This window comes from Glycine soja, chromosome 17 (genome assembly GCF_004193775.1).
Source record: "Glycine soja cultivar W05 chromosome 17, ASM419377v2, whole genome shotgun sequence".
NCBI classification, from domain to species: domain Eukaryota; kingdom Viridiplantae; phylum Streptophyta; class Magnoliopsida; order Fabales; family Fabaceae; genus Glycine; species Glycine soja.
The window spans coordinates 1,718,455-1,742,952 of record NC_041018.1 but is presented as its reverse complement, the minus strand read 5'-3'; the positions used below and the strand labels follow the sequence as shown (position 1 = coordinate 1,742,952).

Genomic DNA, 24,498 nt, shown 5'->3' with positions numbered 1-24,498 from the left:
AAACTTATTTGGTGGTTTAATAAATAATTTTTTTCATTAAATTTTTTATAACTTTTAGCATTTTTTTAAATGTTTCTATTTTTTTATATTTTTTTCTTTTTATCCTTAATATATTTATTATTTTTTAAATAAATTATGATTTTATTATTTTTATGTGATTTTACATTTTTTATCTGTTTCAACAGTTAATTTCATCAAACATTTACCATTTAATAATCTGTTCTTCAGCTTCCAACATTTAGTTTTTAACTTTCAACTAACTTTGTTTCCTGCCAACATAATTTATATAATCTAAAATGCTACTCCTATATGATCATAATTATAAAAAAAAAAAAGTTATTTCATTTGTTCTTTTTCAGTAAGTGTTTATGAAGAAATTTATACAAATTCTTAAAGATACAAGATAAAAAAAAAACAACCAATTAGAAACATTTGATGCATAAAAGGAAAGTTTGAAAGCCCTCATAGTGTGGATTAATTCAAGATTAACAGCAAGATGAATAATATTATGGTGAAACAGTTGATTTAGTGTGTGGCTAATAACTGTTGTTTGCAATAGCAAAAATCAATCAAGTAAACAAAAAAATTTAGGTATTGAAAGTGATAGGACATATAATTGAGTTTCTTTTTAGCCAGTTGCACTTAAGTATACACATGCCTTTTTTTTTATATATATCTGTGACTAATAAATATGTACATGTCAGTATATATATGTATCACTATCACGCATATGGATTTCGTGCTGTGACACCAAATGTTTTTGCGACTGTTTCGTACAGAATATTAAGAGGATAAGAAAGGAGGAGCATATCGCAATATATGTATGCGTGATATTATTACATGATCTGTATAAATATGTTTCTACAAATTTAAATATTGAACCAGGGTAGATGAATATTTATCAAAATTTAACGAAAACTTAAAGATGTGACCTTTTAAATTTTATAAAAAAAATTAATAAAATTATTGTAATTTTATTTTAAATTTATCTTTCAAAATTTCCAAGTTATAACTTATCAGATTATTTAGTATTTTTATAATCCGAAACACTAAGTTTTAAGTTTTTTAATTAATAAAAAAACAAAAAAAGTCATCCATCATAATAAGATGATCGACAATTTTTAGGAAAATTGTTTAGTTATATTTAATTATAGTTCAAAAATCTGGTCCAACCAGCTGAGTCATTTTGATTATTGGATCAATCATGTATCTAGTCTGATCAGACCCAGCCGGTTTAGGATAAATCCACCAATCCGGACCAGTTTTTAAAACTTGTTTCGCATAAAAAAAAAACAAAAAAAATGTTCTAAAAAAACTTGAGACTTGTATAATTATGTTATTGAATTATTATTTGTAAACTTATGTTATCAACTTTAATATTTTAATTATTATTTTTGATTTTGGAGTATGAATGAATTTTTCTTAATCAAATAATGTTACTTATATATAATAGATACATAAATAATTTTAAATTTTTAATATATATCGGGTTAAACTGAGTCAATTACGAATCGGGTTACATGACTTTGTTTAATAGTTTAGTGTTGTTTATCAACAACTAATTAACTCTTTAATTTTTTTTTAAAAAAATATTATTGATAAGTTAAAATATTTTATGAAACGCTGACCCTGTATCAAATTATCTTGGTATTTGAATTTGAATCTCTAACTTAATGAAACGCTTCTTAAAAAAAACTTAATGAAACGCTCGAAATAGGTATTACTAGATCATGAATTATTTATATACATACAATTCAACCTTAAACAAATTAAAAGGATTGAAAGGATGAAATAATTAGAATTTTATTCACAATTAATTGTGAGTGTATAAGAGATATATATAGAGTATAAAAAACTAACAAATTTAAAATTATTTATAACTTAATTTAAATTCATATATAATTTGAATTTAAATTGTAATAACTTGTAATTATATTCTATTATATTAATAGTTTAACATATTTTCGCAAAATGATAGTGACAAAGATAATGTAAATCTTGTTCATTAGAAACTTGATCATTAAATAGAAGTCATAACACAAGATTTAACTTCTTAAAAGAACCAAATATGCTTAATCACCATAAGACAAAAGTAAACACTTTTAACCATCTATTAAATTTATAGTGCAGCAAAGGCATTCGAAAGGTCCCCTTAAAAACCTTTTCATAAGGGGGTGACCTACTCAGCTATAGAAACACTTCTCAAGTTTGTTAAACATCCGATGTGGGACTATTCTCAACACGCCCCCTCGAGCCAGGGCTCGTCACCACAAAGCGAGGACTGGCGACACCCACTGGGCAGAATATGACTCTGATACCATATTAAATTTATAGTGCAGCAAAGGCATCCGAAAGGTCCCCTTAAAAACCGGTTCATAAGAGGGTGACCTACCCAGCTATAGAAGTACTTCTCAAGTTTGTTAAACATCCGATGTGGAACTATTCTCAACACCACCATAACACAAAAACAAACACGGTTTTATATAATATGTTGTGTTCAACACAATACACGTAAATTCAACAATAAGAAAACGTGGAGATTCTGATGTGTCCAATTAATCAATTCACAGCTAGGTATTCACGAAAGAGAAATTGAATTTGTACAATATATATATATATATATATATATATATATATATATATATATATATATATATATATATATATATATATAACAAATTAAAGAGTCAAAGTGTTTTGAGGTGTGTAATAAGGTGGCTAATATGATGGAAAGTTAAAAAGAAAGAAAAATAAGATAGTAAAAAGATCTTGTATATATAACTCTTAACAAAATATTAATCTTAGAGTTTTGAGGGTTTTTTCTCATTATCTAGACTCAAAATTGAAACCTAACATGCACCATCCCGGTTGAGGTCACGTCTTGAGCTGCTCTTCTCTTCATCTCAACAGCTGTTTATAGGAGTTAGAACTTTTAATCTTGTTTTCAATCTCAACAAGTTTTCTTTTCTTTTGTTTTTTTTTTTTTCATTTTTATCGAGAATTTAGAGCGTGTTCGGAACAACGTCCTCACCCCGAATCCACTACAAAAATCACGTTAACAGACCCAAATGATGCAAAAACTACTTATTGTTAATTGTTAATTCTAATAGACGTGGAGGTCGGATGAAGTTCCAAATACGCACTTCTGTGATCAACCCTTGAAAATGGAACTTATTTGGAAGGAAGAAAGCTATTCAGATGCATGACGTACGACGTGATGCAAAGCTGAATTCACTGATGTCATTATTCATTTTTGTCAAAAAAATAATAAGGTTTATGATTTGATATATGCGTAATTTTATCACTGTCTTTTTTCACAGAAATAATATATTCACTGGATTACAAATTCTTTCATGTTATTTTCTTAAAGTAATTCGGGGAAACAAATCGTGTTGGAGGTGTTCCAACAGTCTCCATCATGTCCATTCTCAAACTACATTATTTTCCTCTATTTGAACTCCATGATATGTATGTATAATGTATGCTCCACTTGTGCTTTCTCACTTTTGTCTGTTTGTTTAGGATCTAACTATTTGATGATGTGATCAAAGCGAATCTAGCTACAATATTACTCATATGTCGAATTCACTTGTAACAATTAATGCGTTTATTCTAATTTGTGAATTTGTCCCTTATCAACGGGCTAGAATAATGTTATACATTTGCCTTTTCTCTCTGTTTCTCTCCACCACATCTATAATCTTCTTACATATATTTCTTTCTCTTCCATTTATAATTTGTTGAAAAATTTCATGCATAAAAAAATTACGTACTCTATCAACTAATTAAAATGCTGGAACAAGATTGATAATTGCAAAATTTAAGTTAATTTGATAGTTAATTTTGGTTAAGAATGACTACAATTTTTTTATTTTACCATTGTTTTTAATGAAATAATAAAGAAATTAATATTTTTGTAATTTTTGATTAGGAGAAGTTAAAAGAAAAATATTTCAAGTGCTTTGGAGGAAAATTGATACAAAAACTTGAAGAAAAAATCTTAAAGAAAAAGTTAAAGATTGAGACAGCTCGCTTAGCGCACAAAACAAGTCAAATACGTTTCCTCGTGGTCAACTCACGCTTAGCGCAAAGAAGACTCACGAAGAAATCCAAAGACACACTTAGCGTGAAAGCCCACGCGATAGTGTGAAAATTAAGCTACATTAAGCCTATAAAAGGAGTAGGAAGTAAAGAAGGAAGACACCAAATCCCTACACACCGGGACACAGAGATCGAGAGCTCTCTAATAAATGCATCCTAAGTCTGAGCATTTCTAATAGGAAAAACCTTCGTTCTATGTCCATTATCTTCTTTCTCTTCTTTTATCCATCCATTTTCTTCTATACATATCAGCCGCTAAAGTGTGAAGCATTCCATGTCAATGAGAGACTAAACCTCATCGTTGAGAACCTACCAGACCAACTCTTTTAATGTAACTATTTCTTATTATCTATTTAATGCAACCTGTTTCTACTGCTATTTTCTATGCTTAATCGTTTATTATGGTCTGGCCATCTATATAGTGTTTAGGGGATAATGCATTAAAAAATGTTAATTTTCTAAAGAACTGGAAAATGATATCTAAATGAAATAATTGTTAGAAATAGATTGATATTCATTTAGTCCAATTCATACATCTCTAATCATAATGCGATTTATTATTTTTATTATCTTTGTTAAGAAATTTGGGAGAAAAAAATAGATAAATTAGACTCTTCATATGGGAAACCAAAAAGATAGATAGAGTATCGGAGTAGATGTGATGGAATAAGAGATACCATTAGATAGAAAAAATTATTAACATTACATCACAATAGTTTTAACATGCTAAGCCCTAATATATTTGCATTCTTAATTATCTTTTTATCATCACCTTATCTTTTACTTTTCTTATCTTTAAATTTTTTATCTATTTTATCTTCTATTTTTTATGTTTAAATCTCTTATCTTTATTTTTAAATCTTTATCTTATCTTCTACCTCTTTTTATCTTCTATTTTAACTTTCTTATCTCTTACTTTCTTTAAATTTTACATTTAAATTTATTATCTATTACTTATAAATTGAGTTTGCATCAAGTATATGGATTGTTTGAGATAATTTGTTGTACTTGCAAATAATTTAACAAAGACAAAGACGTAGCTTGTAGCCTAATCACATGCGCTAGTATTTTTTTTTTCTTATAAATATTCCACTAACTAGTAAGATTTTGTTCTTGTTATCAATATTTTTGTCTTACAAATATTCCACTTTTAGCTAGTAAGATTTTGTTCTGGTTTAATCTTTAATTTGATGTAATTAATTCCAGTATAATTATTCTTTTTAACAAATGATTAGCAATTAGTACCGTGATTCAGAGACAACTCAGGTATTCATTTACGATATTTCCTTCTTTAACAAGGAAAAAATGGGGTTGAACGAAGGAGGACTAGCTAGAATCCAACCACCAATATATTCACTAGCTAGTAACGATCGATACTTGCACAGTATATTTTACAGAAAAGCTATATATAGTAACACCAATATTATGTTATCCATGATTTAATTGTATGACATTTTATGAAGAAGTCTTTAAATATATCATTTCGTGTGTACCCAATATAAATATGGCTAATGAAAGTGATGGTTTCATTTTTGTATCCTCGTTTTACTTATGTTATTTTCTCAAATTTATTATCGGCCTGAAAAGACTTTGATTGTTTTACATCCAAATTCAGATTAATTAATTAATTAATCGCATCTGGCTGAGATTAAACACACATCTTAATTACATTTAACAGTTTAAAATAAATTGTATCAAAATCAATTTACTTAACTATAAATCAAAAGGGCATTTAACTATATTTCTCTTATTCTCTCGATCTAGGATAGAGAGTGTAGCCATAATTTGAAAAAAAAAATTATGAAAATACTGATAATTAAACCACTATTACTTACCTGATGCTTAAAATTTTAAACTTCATCATATAAGCTGCAACTCCATCTAATTTATTATATATGTATATCAAAAAGATAACATTACATTGATTTAACCCGTCAAAAAAGGCTAAACTACACCACGATCAGTTAAGTTAGCCTCATTATTACATAGCTAGTGCGATATACTCTATCCTAATAATACCGTGGACACACACACACACACACACACATATATCCTCATTATATATATGCTGCTCCTACGTATATAATCACATCATTACATACATATATATAACCAAAACAGGTATAATTATTAATTAGAGAGCCTGCATATATGTGTGGTTGATCAAGATGAGTGGTGATGAATTGGGAGAAGATCAATTATATGAATTGATCAATTAAACCCAAAGGGCTCCTGCTTTCTTAAGCATTGGAATTAAGGAGCGATTAAGGTGAAGGCTCATGACTTCATTGGCTCCACCAACAAGCTCACCAGAAATGAAGACAGCAGGAACAGATGGAGAACAACCAAGCCTTGAAAGAGCTTGCTCAATGTCTCTGCCTCTTGGGATCTCATCCAGCTCATGAACCGCTGGATTCACCCCAAAGTCACACAAGAGGGTCTTTATGGTGTGGCTCATGCAGCACGAGCTCTTGCTGAATATCACCACTGGCCTCTCTGATACCATCTTTGTCACCCTCTCCATATGAATTTGGAAGCTAAGTTAGTTTGTGAATTAATTAATGAGAGAAGCAAAGGTTGCTATATATGGAGGCAAGTGAGGAAGTGTGGTTGATGATGAGGTTGAGGCAAATGTGGCATGCTTATATAGGCAGGGGTACGTTTGAAGCCTTAATTGGTTTCTGTGGTGGATTGACATCGCTAGCTCGCTAAGCAAAGAAAAAGATAGATAGGGTCACAGGCTGATCGATGAGAAAAGTGGAGAATCATCGATGAGATATTTGGGTCGGCTTCGAATTCGAAATTTTCTTTCATCATTTGTTGAAAGTGATTGATCCAACTCTGCCTTTTACTACAAACGATCGAATCTCTCTATCCATGCATGCATACGGAAGAAACTAAGACGAGTCCTTGGTACGGTTCAAAATAAATAAATTATATGCATATATCCCTTCATAATTGTTACTTTTGTTCCATGTGTATACTGTTATTTGATTCTGGGGACAAAATCAAACAGTTTTCGTGTTTTGTTATTACACGATTGCATATATATACGTACACTTCCGTTTTGGGGAATGAGGAATAGTATATATAATACATAGAATCGGAATGCCTTGGATCAATTAATTAATTAGTTAAGCTATTTCATTTAATTAATTTCCCAATCATGGTAAAAAAATAATTATAAGAGGCTAGCTCTATTTTTTCATGTACTATGAGAAAAGCTTTGCATTTGCTAGATATTACTTCATATCTGTGTGCCATGACATCAATAATATAACATTTTTTCCCTAATGGTGAAGTTTCTGCCTTATCTATCTTTATGAGGCATCTGCTGCGTTGGAAGAAAAGTTGAATTTATCCAATTGGGACCTCTTTCTTTCGCCACTTATATTCGCATCCAATTCTAGAAAGGGAAATATCGTTGAAGCTGTTGTATATATATCAGGAAAATTGAAATAAAAAATAATTATTTGTGACATAATTTATGATCACTTATATATATATATATATATATATATATATATATATATATATATATATATATATATATATATATATATATATATATATAATTTGGTAATAACAAAACTTCATTTTACGATAATTTTTAAAATTATTTTAGTAACTATATATGTAGCTTTTTTTGGCATGAACCATGAAAATTGTTTTGCCGAAAAGAATGTTTTCACAGTGATTGTCAACGCCTTTAATCTTTTACCGACCATCATCATGCAATTAATATTACGGAATTATTTTGCAATGCCAACTTTTCGGGGCTAGTAAAACCATAAATAATATTCAATTTTATCGTATAAGAACTAAATAGCACTAATAATTTTTTAAATCGAATAGAATATTTACAAATAAAGCTAGATTATCAGGCTATGGAGACAAAGAGATCATACAAGGATTGAGCTTCTGAAGAATTTATTTATATTAATTAGATAGCTCCAAAACTACATTTGCTTCAACGAAAATAGGTTTTCATAGTGATTTATGTGGTTTCGTCAAATTTTTAATCATTCAAATTAATTATTTGGTGAGTAAAATTACAAAGGATTAATTTAAAATAAATTTAACTATTAAAATTAATTTCTAAGTGTGAGATTTATATTTTTTGTAAAAAAAATTATATATTTATATTTTAAAAAAAATGTTACCATTTACACAAATTTAATCCTCTAAACTCACTTATTAATTTAATTTTAAAACCATTAATTATTTTAACATCTATTTTCCAAAAATAATTTCATCAATTTTCCAAAAATATTTCATCAAAATATAAATCAAATGGAACTTAAATGAAAGATACATGTCATTTCTTCGCGCGTCTTTCCAGCACCTTCTGTCCCATGTCATGAAGATCAAGAAATTACGAGTTTAATTTTGATGTGTAAATTCTTTGAAATAACGTTAACCTTATGTGTTCTTCTAAATAAATAAATTATAAAAAAATAAAAAATGGGTTCTAATTACATATTTTTTGAAAATAAAAAACTTAATAAACAATCACATTTATTTTTTATATATATGTATGCGTGTGCAAGTAATTATAGTTATAATACTACGATTAAGACTCTTACCATTTCAATTTATTAATTTAACATTTTTCATAGTATTATTATTAAGATTCATATTAATATAAAAAAATATCAAAGCAATAATTTTTTGAAAATACGATATATTTATGTTTATGAGAACCAAAGCTAATGATAGTTTTACATGCTCAACCACACTTTGATCACAATTAAGTTATTAAACCATCAATTAATTTGTTCATACCAGTTTAACATCTAATATTTAACACTCGTTAAGTTTATGCAAAAATATACTCTAATTTGTCAAATGCCCAAAGATACAATACAATATAAATGTACTTAAACTGCTTTTGTTTTTGTATGGATAATATGTATATATATATATATATATATATATATATATATATATATATATATATATATAAATTAATTTCTATAATCAAAGTTTTTAACATTTGTTATATTGTTAGTATAAAATTTATCAACATATGGTTGATTCAAAAGAAATTGGACTCAAACATTTGTTATATTGCATCATTTTATTTTAGAAAAAAAATGCAAAGATTTGAGATCATTGTGAATCACAATTATTGCTGCCACTGACGCAGGTTTACAACGACCATACAGTGGGAAAGGAAGTTGCAATTTATTAATTATCAAATAAATTCTCTTGCAGCAATTCGATATCTAGAACTTTTTTGAATTTGTATGTCGTATATAACGACGAAAAATATTTTGGGAAATTTCTAGATAATGCATGCATGCAAGTGCAACATGCGTGGTTGTCACTAAAGGAATCTTGGTGTGGTGCAAGTGATGTTCACGTCCAAAACTACTAGTGTTTCACTTTTACATATACCCTTGTGTGTTTGTCTATTCTAACATTGCGCCACGTTTTGTTGCGATAGCTACTTGATCCACACCCAAAAAAAAAGGCTGCAAAAGCATACGTAGAGGGTTCCCTCCCTACGGATTTAAGGTACTTTAGTGTCCATAAACTAGCTCTACGTAGAACCCAAGGGCTACCTCTTCTCTTCTTGTTGGTATTCAATGTGACCGTACGTAACGTGCATGCTCGCGTACTTATAGAACATTTACCATCACGATGTGATATAATTATAGATAATTATTTTTTTTAATTAAGTGATTAAAGGTTTAATTCTCATGTAAAAAATAAGTTGATTGAAGAGGATTTATGAATTATTGTAAATCATCATTTTGAGAAATTAGTTCTTAACTCATATCTTAGGTTTAGAAAAATAAAAGTATTTTCTTGCAGGGTATTATGCGCATTTACAGAACAAAGCTCTTATGCATGGACTTTATTAGCTAGATGGCTTAAGTCACACACACCATTTTTTACCTATATATAACAATACGTATTTCTCCTACACTCCCAAAAAAGGTTCATCAAAATGTAATAATATGACATATGTGAAAGAAACTTTTAATTCAACTGTTAGTTTTAAAAAAATGTTATCTAATTAAAAATTATAAAATTATATAATAATTATCAAAGTTATATTGATGTAATTTGATCCTCTTAATATATATATATATATATATATATATATATATATATATATATATAACAATAATTTTTATTCAAAAATTAGTTAAACAATTATATAATTAATACCTATTTTCTTACAAAAAGCTAAAAAAATAATTATCTCAAGTTCTAATATTAATAAGAATAGAAGTGTGTGTGTGCGCGCGAATTTAGGCAACGAGACTTGTTCTTTAGACAATTTTTAAAAATTCCAATAGAGCTATAGCATACGTACATATATAGTTAAATCGAATTGGACACATATATGAGTGAAAGAGACGAAAGATGGCGAACGGAAAGAAGAAGAAAGAATGTTGACTTTATAGTTGGAAAAGGATTGTTAAAAAAATATGCAATGACGGGTCACAAAATTAGGATTGGAGAGTTGAAGTACACAACTGTACACATTTCTATTTTATTATAACAAAGATAATATAACTGTATATAAGATATACATTCTCTACAGAGGGAAAGAAAATGACCAAATCCAAGAACCATCTTATCAAAAAAATAAAAAGAAAACCAAAAAACCATGTTTACGTTATATAATATATACCCTTTTGCCTTCGCTATTGCTTTTATAGATACGAGACAAAGAGAATTGAATAGCTTAGCCTCTCGCGAAGTATCTAAAACCCTCCAAAAAGCACAATCGAAAAGGAAAAGTCTCTTTTTTTTTTTCTCTTTTTTTCGCGTGGGGAATAAAATATATCGATGAATATATATACACACCTCATATTGATGATTATAAACTTTTGCCATTTATAATATTGATATATTCCCTAATTTTAACAAAAAAAATATTCCGAGATTTTATTAAGATTGCCTGACTATGATTCCCACGAGCATTGTGATTTATCTTTGATAGCGGCCGGGCATATATCTTCACAACTGATGCCGACCTTAATCCACAAGCATGCTGCATACATATTAAGATTACAAGATTGTAAAACTCGAAAATCTAGTAAATTTGTAAAATTTATGTAAATTCAACTCATAGAGTTAACTCAAAAATTTATAATTTAGAGTTTAGTTAATAGAAAAAATTATATTAAAAAATTTATTAATGACATATACAGTTAATAAAATACTCTTATCACAACAATAATTTAATATTTGAACTGCATAATAAAATCAAATAACAAATCATAATAATAAGTTTAATAGTACATTAGGACAAAATAATATCAAAATGCATAAATAATCAAATTATATATAAATTATGAAAAACATAATTATTATAAAGTGAAAACATTTTTAAAGGAGTTAATTTTTTCAAATTGTTTGAATCATAGTAAAACATTGTTGTTATAGGGTTTACAGAAGTAAGAATTATAGTTGATTTTAAACTTGACTCATTAGCTGACTTTAGAGTTTATGCAAGTTTACACCACTTTGTAAAATTTACTAGAGTTTATCCAAAAAAAAATTACAAGAGAATTAGCTCATTTTATTTAGGTAGTCTCATAAAATTGTAAGTGTTTAAAAGTTAACTCAAAACTTTGATAATCATGCATGCACCTATCTAACTAGGTAGTTACAAAATCATGTGCAGATCTTTAATTTGTTTCACATCTTCAATTATCACCTCCATTTTTATGTAAGAGAATTCAGTATTATTTACTCATGTATTTTTGTATGAAATTCAATACATGTTTAATTTACCGTCCAACTTGTTATACATGAATTTTGAAATCAAATCAATGGTCTGTAAAAGTCATTTTGCTGCAAACATCTATTTGCAACTGTTACCCAAACATACACTCAATCTTGTTGGAAACTATACTCTACAACTCTTCTAATAATAAAAGAAAGAAAAGAACTACTAATTACACTTGATAACAATGTAAGAATAAAGTTATAAGATTTATTTAATAGTTAAAAAATGAGAGAGATTATAAGTTTAAATCTCTCCCACTAACATTTGTAGATAAGAAAATAATAATAATAAATTAGATTAAATCATATATATATAGAGAGAATTTCTGGGATGAAAAATATTTATGTACATATGTCTGCAAATAAAGTTTGTATCATATTGTATCTGAATGACTAAATAGGTATCCACCAACAATTTAAATGGAATTTTTTTATTGATTTATTAACAGAGTGAAGCAGAGATATCAAGCTATTCATACTCGTGAATATTTTCTAAAATAAAATTACTTAAAACCTTTACGTATAAATAAAGAAGTTACTAATTTTTTTATTATAGACTTGTGAGAAATTATTTTAGCTTATTTAGCTTTGTTTTAACTTATTGAATTGGTGTATTTTATCTTAATTTAGCTTCTAGATTGAAGGTTTTTTTTAGACTATAGGTAATTAGGCATATATCCTTCATGCGAAATTATTCAAGTGTGATAGAATAACTATGAACTGTATCATAACAAAATCTCACTTAAACTGGAGAGCACAAATTAAGTTAGAACAACTTAATAATAATTAATCAACAAGTTTGGTATCATCAATAGTTAACACAAATAATAACGATTTGTATTTTTTAATCAAATGATTCAAGATTCAAATTTTAACTGATTCTTGGATATAAAATCAACCGTGTTGAAAATAAAATATTCACGGTATGTATTTACATTTTTTGACAAAGATTAATCATCATTTGTGATGAGAACTAATTTGTATCTATACCATATTTAGAATAGAAAGAAAAAACAAGAAGCTTGGTTATAGATATATTGAAATATTTTGAATAATATTGTTGATGATGAATCTCAATAAAACTTGGCCAACTATAATTTGCAGGAATTTGACTATCAAAATAAACTTTTTATAAAATGTGTCTATTTTTAAAGTAAAGAAATATATTGTAAAAAAAATATACTCACAATAATTAATTAGAAAATTAAAATATATATATATATATATATAGTTATTACAATTCCAACCATTATTTGTTAACTATTATAGAATAAAATAAAAGTATACTACCTTCACTTCATAGCAGTCAATTTCTTTGTTAATATGCTCATCAGCGCTTCCTAGAGATTGATTTAGCTACCCACTTGGGAAGGAAGATTGCTTAGGGATGGATAACACTTTAATTATTCTATAATAATAATAATCAAATTAAATTTGGTCACATGACTTTTCTGTTGTTTTGAACGCGGATTCCACGCAACATCAAGCAGTAGAGAATGAGCTAGCCTAGAAAATTAAGCTTACCATATATTCTGATTTTCTCAGCGTAGACATGCATGCTGATAAGATAGGATTTGATTGCGAACTCTCTGACCAATTGAAATGGTTACAGTACACAGTTTGGTCATCTTTAAAATGGGATGTGATATGATAGGATTTGATACATGGTAGCAACGTACATTCGTCTTATTACCTTATTTTGTTTTTCGGTACAACGTCGTATTCCATGTTTTTCTTGACAGAAACGTGCATTCTTATAACGTTGTATGAAAGGCATATCCACTTGTACTATGCATTTATATGAGATGATATATATATATATATATATATATATATATATATATATATATATATATATATATAGGAGAGAGGGGGGGGAGAGAGAAAATATAGGTATTTTCTTTGTTGTAAAAATAAGTTATGGGAACATCATAAAAGAAATTATTATATTTTAAATATATTGAATCAAATAAACACTTTATACATTGATCCCTTGATCTTAATGCCTTCATTTAATATTAAAACTGTAATGTTGTAAGTTGTAACCCAAAACTTGTATATAGTCACCTCACACAAACGTGTGTCAAGAAGAACCATCAATCAAATTAAGAAAGCATAACATCGGAACCATTTCACGCGTTTCCCCCACGGTTGTAGATGAATCTATAAATAGGAATATATCATTAACTCAACAAGCTATATTAGGAGTTAATTAACAGGAATTTAGATCACGTCTTTAATTGTCTATCCTTAGGGCAATGGCTAATTGATTGGTGTGGGGGGCTACAAGCTCGACCTATGATTAATCATAAACTCAAATTAAGTACCCAATCTAGTGTGATTTGATCTAAATGGGATTAATGAGGATATTCATAAAACTAAATTAACTCTTATATTTAGGGTCGAGTAGACTCTCTATAAGGGCAATAAATGACTTGTCTTAGATTCTCAACTATTTAAGGGCTCAAATTGTTCTTTATATTTTTAATAAATAATTTAATACGTATCAAGTTAAATCATTAGGTGATAAATTTTATTATGATATAATTTATGCATTAATGTTATATGTGGCATGAAAAGACAGACACAATTGATGCGATCAATCTACGATGGATAAGGTCAAAACTCAAAATACACATCAGTGAAACTCATATATCTCCAAACCTAGATTAACATTATATAAGTTTTTTTTCTAGCTAGCTATTTGAATTTTAAATAGATTTTTTTCTTAAATCAAGAACTTGAAGAACTTGATTTAAGAAAAAATCTATTTAAAAAAAATACGATTCACATGTATTTTTAGACATTTAAAAAACATAGCTTAAGATCGATGGAGTAATAAAATATTTCAAAAATTTGCTATTTTTTTTATAAAAAATTAAATGATTAAAACTTTATATATATATATATATATATATATATATATATATATTACTAAAAAAATTTATAAAAAAAAAAGTTAAACTGAACCTTCATAAGATTACTGACAATACCAATGAGTGATATTAATTAATTCAAGTGATACATATTTAATTTCTCCTAAATAGTATTTCAAATTTCAGTTCTTGGGTGAAAGCTTACCTATATTCGTCAACTAACTAAAAGAAATCCTAAATCATTACAAGTCTAAAATCTACAATCAACTAAATTCTTAGGTGAAAGCTAACCTAACATATTCATATTCCTAAACAATTTCAAGCTTAAATTAAATTAGATTTTTTCATGCAATTGTCATATTAATGCCAACTCGTATTTTAAGTGTTTCTATGTGCTTTCTAGTATATAACAAAAAAAGTGCATTTATTATATGAGTTTAATGTATATTCACTTAGTGTAAAATAATTTAGAACGTCATTTAATCATTAATTATCATTTAAATTATTTTAACATAATTATTTTAAAAAATAATTAAATTATCTTACATTGTAATTGAAAAAGTATGTAAAACACTTTTTACATTATCAATACATAACTTTTCTTCTCTTATTATATTGAATCAGGTAAACTCAAATAACCAATCAACATAAAAGTATTATGAATTTCTGCAATTAAGTTCTTCATAATCTCTTTAACTCATGTTATTATATCATCAAACCACAATGGAACGTAAATGTTCTGAGTTCAAACATAATTGTTTCTTATATGCTTATATATATATATATATATATGTATGTGTGTGTGAAAGAATAGTTTGGAGAAATTAAAGTGCAAACTAGGCTCCCTTAAATGAGACATGATTAAGTAATCCAGGATACATGATTCTGACTAATTATTATGTGATACTACTTGAATTTTTTAATTTACAAAAACATTAATAAAATTCTGTAAAAATATAGAAGTTAGTAGAGGCCATAATAATTCTCTCCTCACCACCTAATAAATTTTCGCCTACAAGACAATAAAAAGGATAGCCCGTTGAAAATCTGAATTATTTTCTCAAAACCAAATTGGTTTGGTGCAAGAACATTTTTGCAATTCATTGGACATGAAATCTTGAGTCACCTCCATGCTCTTCCCACGTTCTGTATTCCCCCATCCATATATAGTTGACATTCCTTTAATTACGCATCTCCGGGGACATTTTCGTCCACAACTAATTCTCATCTTTCGGCAGTATTTGGCTCTTATCTTTATGGCCTAATAGATTCTCTGTCGATTGTCACACAACTAACACAACACAAAAGTCCCTACCAAATCAATGGTATTTCCGATCATCAACTCTCCTAAAGAACCAAACAATGCACCAGCTAGACCCTTGTACTTGTGCATGCATAAACCCGCCCTTTCTATGTCTTTATCCTCACCCTTACGCTTATATAAATACTCAAAGCCCTTCAACCCAAAAATGACATTACAAATTAACCATATCAAACTCATCTACTACATGCTCTCACATATCTCAATACACAAATAACTTATCGATCTACCCAATTTAAGTAACCTTACACATACACCAATCCAACTTCAATTGGCCTCTACTACTACATGCTCTTTATCTCTTTTCTCTCACTATACAAATAAGTAACCTAGCTTAATTGGCATCACAAAAGGCGGTGGTGATCTTCAGCAAGAGTTCATGTGGGATGTGCCACGCGATAAAGCGACTATTCTACGAGCTTGGGGTGGGTCCCGCAATATATGAGGTGGACGAGGAGTGAAGAGGGAAGGAAATAGGATGCAACCCTTCTGTGCCAGCAGTGTTTATTGGTGGCAAGTTTGTGGGTACACCCAAACACAGTCATGACCCTTCACCTCAATGGCTCACTAAAGAAAATGCTCAGAGATGCTGGAGCACTGTGGCTTTAGCTAGAACAAAGTAACATCACACTCACACATGCATGCTCATTGCTGCCACATGCAATGCAAAGCAGGCATATAATATAATATAAAACGACCTTTTTCTCCTTATTATATACACTGCTGCTTTTAGAATATACACTTTACCAATTCTTAGTCCTGCTATAGATTAATTATTTTAAGTGCTTATATTGTCTTCTTGTACGTCATTTACTTTATTGAAAGACCTAGGGTGAAATTTTAATTGACGGATCAAGTAAAATAAAAATATAAAATACAATCTCCCATCATCGCACATGCGAATTCTTACGCACATTTGACAAAAATGTATATGCAAAATTTATGTGAAGCGTTTAATTTTGATATATTATTAAGTATACATTTTTTATATTATTAATTAATTAAAAAATAATTTAAATATGATTGTAAAATAATTAATTGTTGTAAAATATAACAAACTTGTTATAATACATAACAATCTATAATTAAATGTCAATATGAAAAAAGTTATATCATCATTTATTTTAATTAAATTCTTCTTTAAATACTTTATTGGCTAAGAAGTTTTTATTTCTCAAGGTGAGATACAATATCCCTTACTCCAATTTACTAGATCAAACAAAGTAGGGGAAACCTTTAGTTATATAGATCACAACTATGTCAATACTGACCAGACAACATTTAGTAGTGATGTCTACAATTTTGGAATGACATTGTTGGAGCTTCTCACAGGACGAAAGGTTTTTTTTATTTACAATGAAAATTATATTAAAAAGCACAAGAAGTGCATAAGCAATATTTACATCTCTTAAGTTCTGTTAACATTGCCTAAACTGACAATGTGAACCAAAACAAACAAAAAATACAGCTAAATCAAATGAGGAGCTGAATCTTAATATATACAAACTATAACTACATAGAGAAAGATACATCACCTCTCAGCAATACAAACCAGTAGTTATAATAAATCATCCTATGAATTTAAAATTTGCAAAAGAAGCTCTAAGGTCAATTTGCTGTAGTTGATAAGTGATAGAAAAATCTCGTTGAAATGCCTTCAAGCATGAGCAAACGTAAAACATATATAATTTTATTCCACATGAACTTTCTCACAATAATTCCTTTCCTTCAAACACAATTTCATTGCATTAGCTCCATAAGATCCAAATGATGGTACACCACCCACCAACCATTAGCTTTTCTCCCAACCAATCTATGTGCATGTTGCCAAGAATGATCTATTGCTAAGTGAGGCAATGTAGAATTTAATCTCATGATGTGATACCAACGCTTCCAAATGTTGTGTGAGATTGGACAAGCAAAGAACAAACGAGATAAATCCTCTGGCACCTCTTTACAAAATGCACACAATAAATATTGTCCATGAAGTTGGATTTGTCTCTTTTGTAGGTTCACTTTTGTTGGGATCCTATCCAAAAATATTCTCCACAACAAAAATGATACCTTTGGGGGATTCTAATTTCCCACAAAGTTTTTAAAATGTCAACCTCGGACGAATCAAACCTTGTGCCATACAAAATATTGTATGTCGAATTAACTGTGTATGAATTTGAACCATCCCCTAACCAAATCCAATTATCTTCCCCTCCATTACCAACACAAACACCCTCCAAATGTCCTCGACCATACTTTTTTCCCATTCAAACCACTCCCTTCTCCACACAAAATCTCATTCCCACTTACCATCTCTCCACTCCCCCATATTCCCAACCACCGCTCCTTTTTTCCCGAGTTTGAGAAAATTCTCAAAAACGAATTTTGAAGAGACAAATCACTAACTCGTCTATCTTCCCAAAATCTAATATTTTTATCATCACCAACCCTCCACTCAATTAAATCCCCAAACCACTTGTCTTGTCTCCCCCACATACTAATTTCAAATCTCTCCACCAAATGGACTCCCAAGGATCTAGCCCCTCCTTCCCCCAAACCCATCCACCCGAAATATTTTGACTCAAGCACTTTATTCCAAAGGTCACCTCTATTGTTAAATAAATACCATGTCCATTTAGCCAAGAAAACAATATTGAAAAATGATGTCTTTTACCCCATGTCCCTTTGGAGAGAAATTTTTTTTCCAACTCACCCATGTTATTTTCTCTCTCCCATCCTCACAACCCCACAAAAAGGGCAACATAATCTTATAAGGTTGTTCTAAACTATTGTTTTATGTGGTTTTGGAATTAGGCACGACCTCTTCTTAAGAACCCTTTCTTAAAAATGTGGAGATGCAGAGTCTGTGAGAAGTTCCAGCAATACCATTCCAAAACTGTAGACATCATTAATTTAGAATAACCTTATATTCAAATTAATATTAATAACTTACTTACCCACAAAATAAGATTTTGTTGCCCTCCTTCACGCTTGCTATCATTAACCTTATGCCCCGTGAGAAGTTCCAGCAATGCCATTCCAAAACTGTAGACATCACTACTGAACGTTACTAGGCCAATATTGACATAGTTGGGATCCATATAACTAAAGGTTCCCACTTCGTTGTATACTTCACAATCAGGATAAATTGTTGTCCTAAAGTCTGACAACTTGGGACGATAACCCTCATTCATGAGGATGTTGGCTTATTTGAGGTCTCTAAATATCACTTCCTTCTTGTGCAAATACCTCAATCCCTTTGCTACACCAAATGCTATCAACATCCTTGTTCTCAAGTCAAGGTGTTCCTTTTCATGATCTACACAAACAGGCTCCCTCAGACTTAATTTGTTACATGTATAAAATGGAAAAAAAATTAAAGAATGCAATCTAACCCTATATATGATGGTCCAAAGACCCCAATGGCATAACCAATCAATTTCACAAAATTTGGGTAATTTAAGGAAGACAGCAAGTTAACATCCTGCCTAAATTCTTTGTCTCCTTGTTTGCTACTTGGGTCAAGCTATTTCACAGCAACTTCCTGTATGGACATTATTGGATGATTCCAGCCCAAATGATTTTAAAATGAGAGATATGGTCACACACAATGTAGAATATTGATCACACGAAGAATTGAAGTGAATACAAAATCATTTTAGTAGCAAACACAACTTACCTGGCCGTTCCTAAGTTGGCATCTGTACACAGAGCCAAAAACCCCTCGACCTAGCAAACCTTCTAGGTTAAAGTCTGTTGTAGCATCTAAAATTTCTTCATATGTAAATACTCTTGCAGTTGTTGATGCGGGATTTGCAAAGGCACTCGGTGGTCTTCTTTCTAAATAAATAATGAAGAAATTAGAGAATGGCACTTGAATCACACAACACAATTAAAAGTATACAATCCAAGAGGTACTCACAGAAATAATAAAGAATTAAATCTAACTACAACTAAATCTTTATGCTTATCATCTTACCCTTCTTTACTTGCACTTATCATCTCAGAAATTAAGTTTTTATAGTTCTAGTCTTCCCTTATTAAACTTTATAATGCAGTTTTCATTCCATGAAATGATTGCAATCTCATGTTCTTTTACATTTTATGGAACACACACCTTCACTCTATTTCAATTACTTTTTTAATATCTTAAGAACTATATTGACACCTTAGAGGCTAAAGATCCTATGCCCGCAAACCCAAAATTTATTAGCATAAGAAAAAAGAACAAAAGAAACAAACATGGGGGCAAAACCTAACCCATGAAGAAAAGATCAAAAAAATACGTTCAGCATACTTGGCTTATTACGAATAAACTCGTGAGAAAGAAAATTAGGTAAAGAATCCCATCAAAACGAACCAATATAAGTTACTCCATAATTAGCCAATGTATCAATACAACTATTGTCTTTTATTTATATATATATATATATATATATATATATATATTTTTAAATTGATAGTTATGATTGTGATAGATTTGATTATTTTCTCATTTACCCAATTCCAAGAACAACTTAAGAACTAAATATCTTTAATATATTCTTAATTGCGTGCGTGCGTTACTTAATTGATAGCCTTGTTGGTCTTGCATTCCAAAGCTAGTCCTATAACACCAGATCATAATGCACATGTGTTTGAGTTTCTTGAGAAACAAAGCTAAATGATATCCACATTACCCATTAAAAGATTTCACTGCTGAAGCAATATTTCAGATGAATAAAATCAAAGAAACCAACAGTTTCCAAGAAAACAAAAATTCAGAACAAATGAAGCCAGACATGGCGGGAAATAGAAGGCATGCATGCAAAAGCAGTTTATGAAAGAAACATAGGAATTTGGTTGTGACCTGTGTGCTAAGGTGCCTGCTAGCAGAGTGTGAACACCCAATTTTTTCTGTCTATTTATCATTTTTATTTCAAAAGCTTCAGTTTTCTTGTTTTTATTTTTATGTTTTCTCTCTTCTTTCCTTTCTTTTATCACTTTGTAAACAGACTGGGCTAACAGCTGGCCCAACAACTCAGTTTTGTTTTTTTAGCACAGTTGATAAAAAGATAGTAAGTAAAAAAAAAAATGTGTTCCCCTATCACCTCTCAGCCCTTTCTGCAAATTTATCTCTTGATCAAACCAATGATGCAAACTAGTCAGATGGCTTCTGTAATCACCCAAGTCCCTTAATCAAAGCTGAAAGACATAATGGTACTAATTGCTTCTACAAGTAACCATATTGTTCTGGTGACCTCAAGCAACATTAACACAATGAACCTGTAAATACCATGACAACAGACAAGAAACGGGGGGCCTGGAAATCTGAAAAAGAAAGAAAATTGGAAAGAAATTAAAAATCAAAATTTGAGTGAAGAGGAAGAAGAAAAGCTCAATGACAGAGGCCAAGAAAATCAAAGCAACTGAGGCTACACAATCTGGTATATAATTTCTGCTCCTCTATTGTTGATTTCTTTGGTATATATTTAGCCATCTAGTATCCAAATCTGCTCACACATCAAAAGAGAGAGAAACAAAACAGGATCAGAAAAATAAAAAGAGGGAGAGAGCCCCACGCCGTCGTGCTCCGCCGCCCAGCCGGCGGAAGCATCTCATTTCCGTCTCTTTTCGCTTATTCTTCATCCTTTCTCCCTCGTCATCTCAATCGCGTGCACTAATAGGAACGCCGTGAAACTGCTAGTGTCGGAGATACCTCTCTTGGTCGCATCTAGCATCATCGATGGCGGCATAAGCGTTGTCGCTGTTGGCGTAAGCATTGCTCAGCGTTTTCTCGATTTTTTTCTCTCTCACGAAATCCCCTCTAGTTTAACGCTTCTGAAGCGTTTTATTTATCCACTATATTTACGTTTTTTTAGTCATTATTTCATGTGGGAATTGGAGTTTAGCTCTCACGTTTTGGGCCTGGTGGCTAATTTATTTTATAAAATAAAATTGAGTTTCTTTTGTTGTTCTGATTAAAACTAACCTGAACCTTAAAATCTATTCAACCTTGCTAAAAAAATAAAATAAATAATCTTCACGTTAATAGAGATGATAGAATGAGTTTGTTAAAAAAAAAAGGATAATAGAATGTAATAATGAGCAAAACATCAAATATAGAACACAATTACTTTACACATTACTACTATGTACGGGACTCAAATCAATATATATGATATCGATATTGACAAATATAATTAGTAAATATCTACTAATAACATTAAAATTAATTTTATTTTACTATTACTAAATAAATAATATTAATAAATATAATTTAATAAATTTAAATTATTATATATTTATTGGATATCAATAATATTAAAATATTTGCTGGACATTTAAATATTGATTATAAAATTAAATAATAGGAATTATTTTAAATTTATGATGCCTCTCGTATTAAATTTGTGTTTATTAATATTAATTTTTGAATACATTTATTATTATTAGTGTATATTATTAATTTAATATTGAAAAATCATATCGTCCAGATAGTTAAATGATCCAATTTGTGCATTTAGAATCTAGAAGCAAAAAAATACGCAATTGCACACAGAATAAAATCTCATATTTGACATAACTAAGGTGAAAATGTATATTAAGTTACATCAATCTATAGGTACCACATTAGTTACCACATTATTATCAAGGGTCACATCAATCAAAATTTTCAAATATTTAACAAAAGACAATAAGGAACAAAAATGCCCAATTCAATCATATATATATATATATATATATATATATATATATATATATATATATATATCACAATTAAAACTCAAAAATCAAAATCACATAATTGTGATACTCATGAAATCAAAAGTGTAATTAAATTTTTAATCAATCTTTTTTTGTTACAGAGTGGGGCCCATTATATGGATGGACAGCAAACATCTTTAACACGATTTTTTGTAAGAAAATAATATTTGGACACCTAATATGTTAATAAACACCTAATGAAAAAATAAAAAATAAAAATAGAATTATTGATGATATGATAAAAAGAAAAAAAATAATAAATGTCAAATAAATTTTTAGAAAAATGAATATCAAAATATCATTGCTCTTTTATATGTATAAAGAGTTCCTAATTTTTTAATACTCAAATAATATAAATATCCAACGACACTTTTTTTACATCTTGTCGCATTACATTACATCATCAACTGCATCAATTATTTTTCTCTCTTTTTTATTTATCTTTTTCTAGGTGTCTATATCAAAGAATGTCCAAAGATCATTTTTCTTTTATACAATAAAACTAGTAAATAGTACAAAATTAAAAATAAAATAAAGAATTTACTAAACATGTTCTCAAAGTTATAAAAAAAAATACATTTTCATTCAATAAGAAGTTATACTTGTGATTTATGAGATAATTATTTAAAAAGTTTACAAACTTACCTTAATTCTCTTACTACCTTGTAAAAAAAATTAAATGGAAAACTAATCTATAAGAAATATAAAATACATTCAATACTTATCATACAAAAGAAGTTGGAAATCAATAGGAGGATTTATAAATTATAATCATTCATAAACACTGATACTTAACGTTTCAAAAAAAAAAATACTGATACTTACTATTTCATCATGCAATTATTGAAAGATAGGTGTTGTACGTGTTATAACTTCGACCTTGTTGTGATAATTGATTGAGAATCTAGGTAAGATTTCTTCATTATTTGTTATTCACATCACCAGTGGTTCAATCTTAGTAGCTTTTGAAACTTTAATTCTAGAACTCATTTAAAAGCATTTACGACATTTAATTTTCAAATGCATTTGAGAATAAACAAAAAAAATCTTGATTTCATATGTAAACATGTAAATACATTCCAGAAAATTACATCCACACACACACACAAAAAAAAACATTCCAGAAAATTAATTCAAAATATTTTGTAATTAATGCATTTTTCTATTGAAAATAAAAGATGAAATCCAGAATTAAGAATCTAAAATTCATTTGCATACATTAATTCCATGTTAGTTGAATAATTTTTTTACTAATATTTATATATTTCATCCTTCAAACAAAAAGTAATCTCTTACAATGATTAGAGATAATCTAAAATGCATTTTTTCCCTTTAACATTTATGACAAACAGAAATCATATCCTTCACAACAGTGATGGAATATACATACTTATCGCTAAATAGTTTTCATCCACTCTTAACTGGAATTTTCCATCCATCATAACAAACATAAATTATTTCTTCAAAAAAATGAAAATTGTGGAAGTTGATAATGATTGCCTAATTGTTTGCTATAACTACGGACACTTTAAAATTTTAGGGCTTATACAACACAATAATTTTGTGCCCTGAAAATTAAAATGAAGTCAGTGGTTTGCCAAAGATTGATAATTGAAATCCTTTTGAGGTTGTCGTAAAGTCTTAAAAGTGTGTGGAAATCAGATTTAAAAGTAAGTGCTATAGATATGGTAGAGCTCCTTCTCGAAT

General features: G+C 28.9%; 1 protein-coding gene, 1 long non-coding RNA gene and 1 pseudogene across 3 annotated transcripts; 1 reads left to right on the top strand and 2 right to left on the bottom strand.

Moving 5' to 3' along the window:
• Window positions 1-5,966: 5,966 nt before the first annotated feature.
• Window positions 5,967-6,730, bottom strand: LOC114392889 (monothiol glutaredoxin-S2). Its single transcript, XM_028354144.1, has one exon. It carries the CDS (start codon window positions 6,623-6,625, stop codon window positions 6,317-6,319), a length of 309 nt encoding a protein of 102 aa, XP_028209945.1. The 5' UTR covers window positions 6,626-6,730; the 3' UTR covers window positions 5,967-6,316.
• Window positions 6,731-16,388: 9,658 nt separating this feature from the next.
• Window positions 16,389-16,954, top strand: LOC114393470 (annotated as a pseudogene).
• A 437-nt stretch (window positions 16,955-17,391) lies between these two features.
• On the bottom strand, window positions 17,392-21,880 carry LOC114394076. Of its 2 annotated transcripts, XR_003662636.1 has the most exons (3): window positions 21,606-21,880; window positions 21,135-21,354; window positions 17,392-19,884 (listed from the first exon to the last, which is right to left on the bottom strand). It is a non-coding gene; the product is annotated as an uncharacterized LOC114394076 (long non-coding RNA). The 2 variants fall into 2 exon arrangements; XR_003662635.1 differs by having other exon boundaries at window positions 21,135-21,880.
• Between the last annotated feature and the right edge of the window lie 2,618 nt (window positions 21,881-24,498).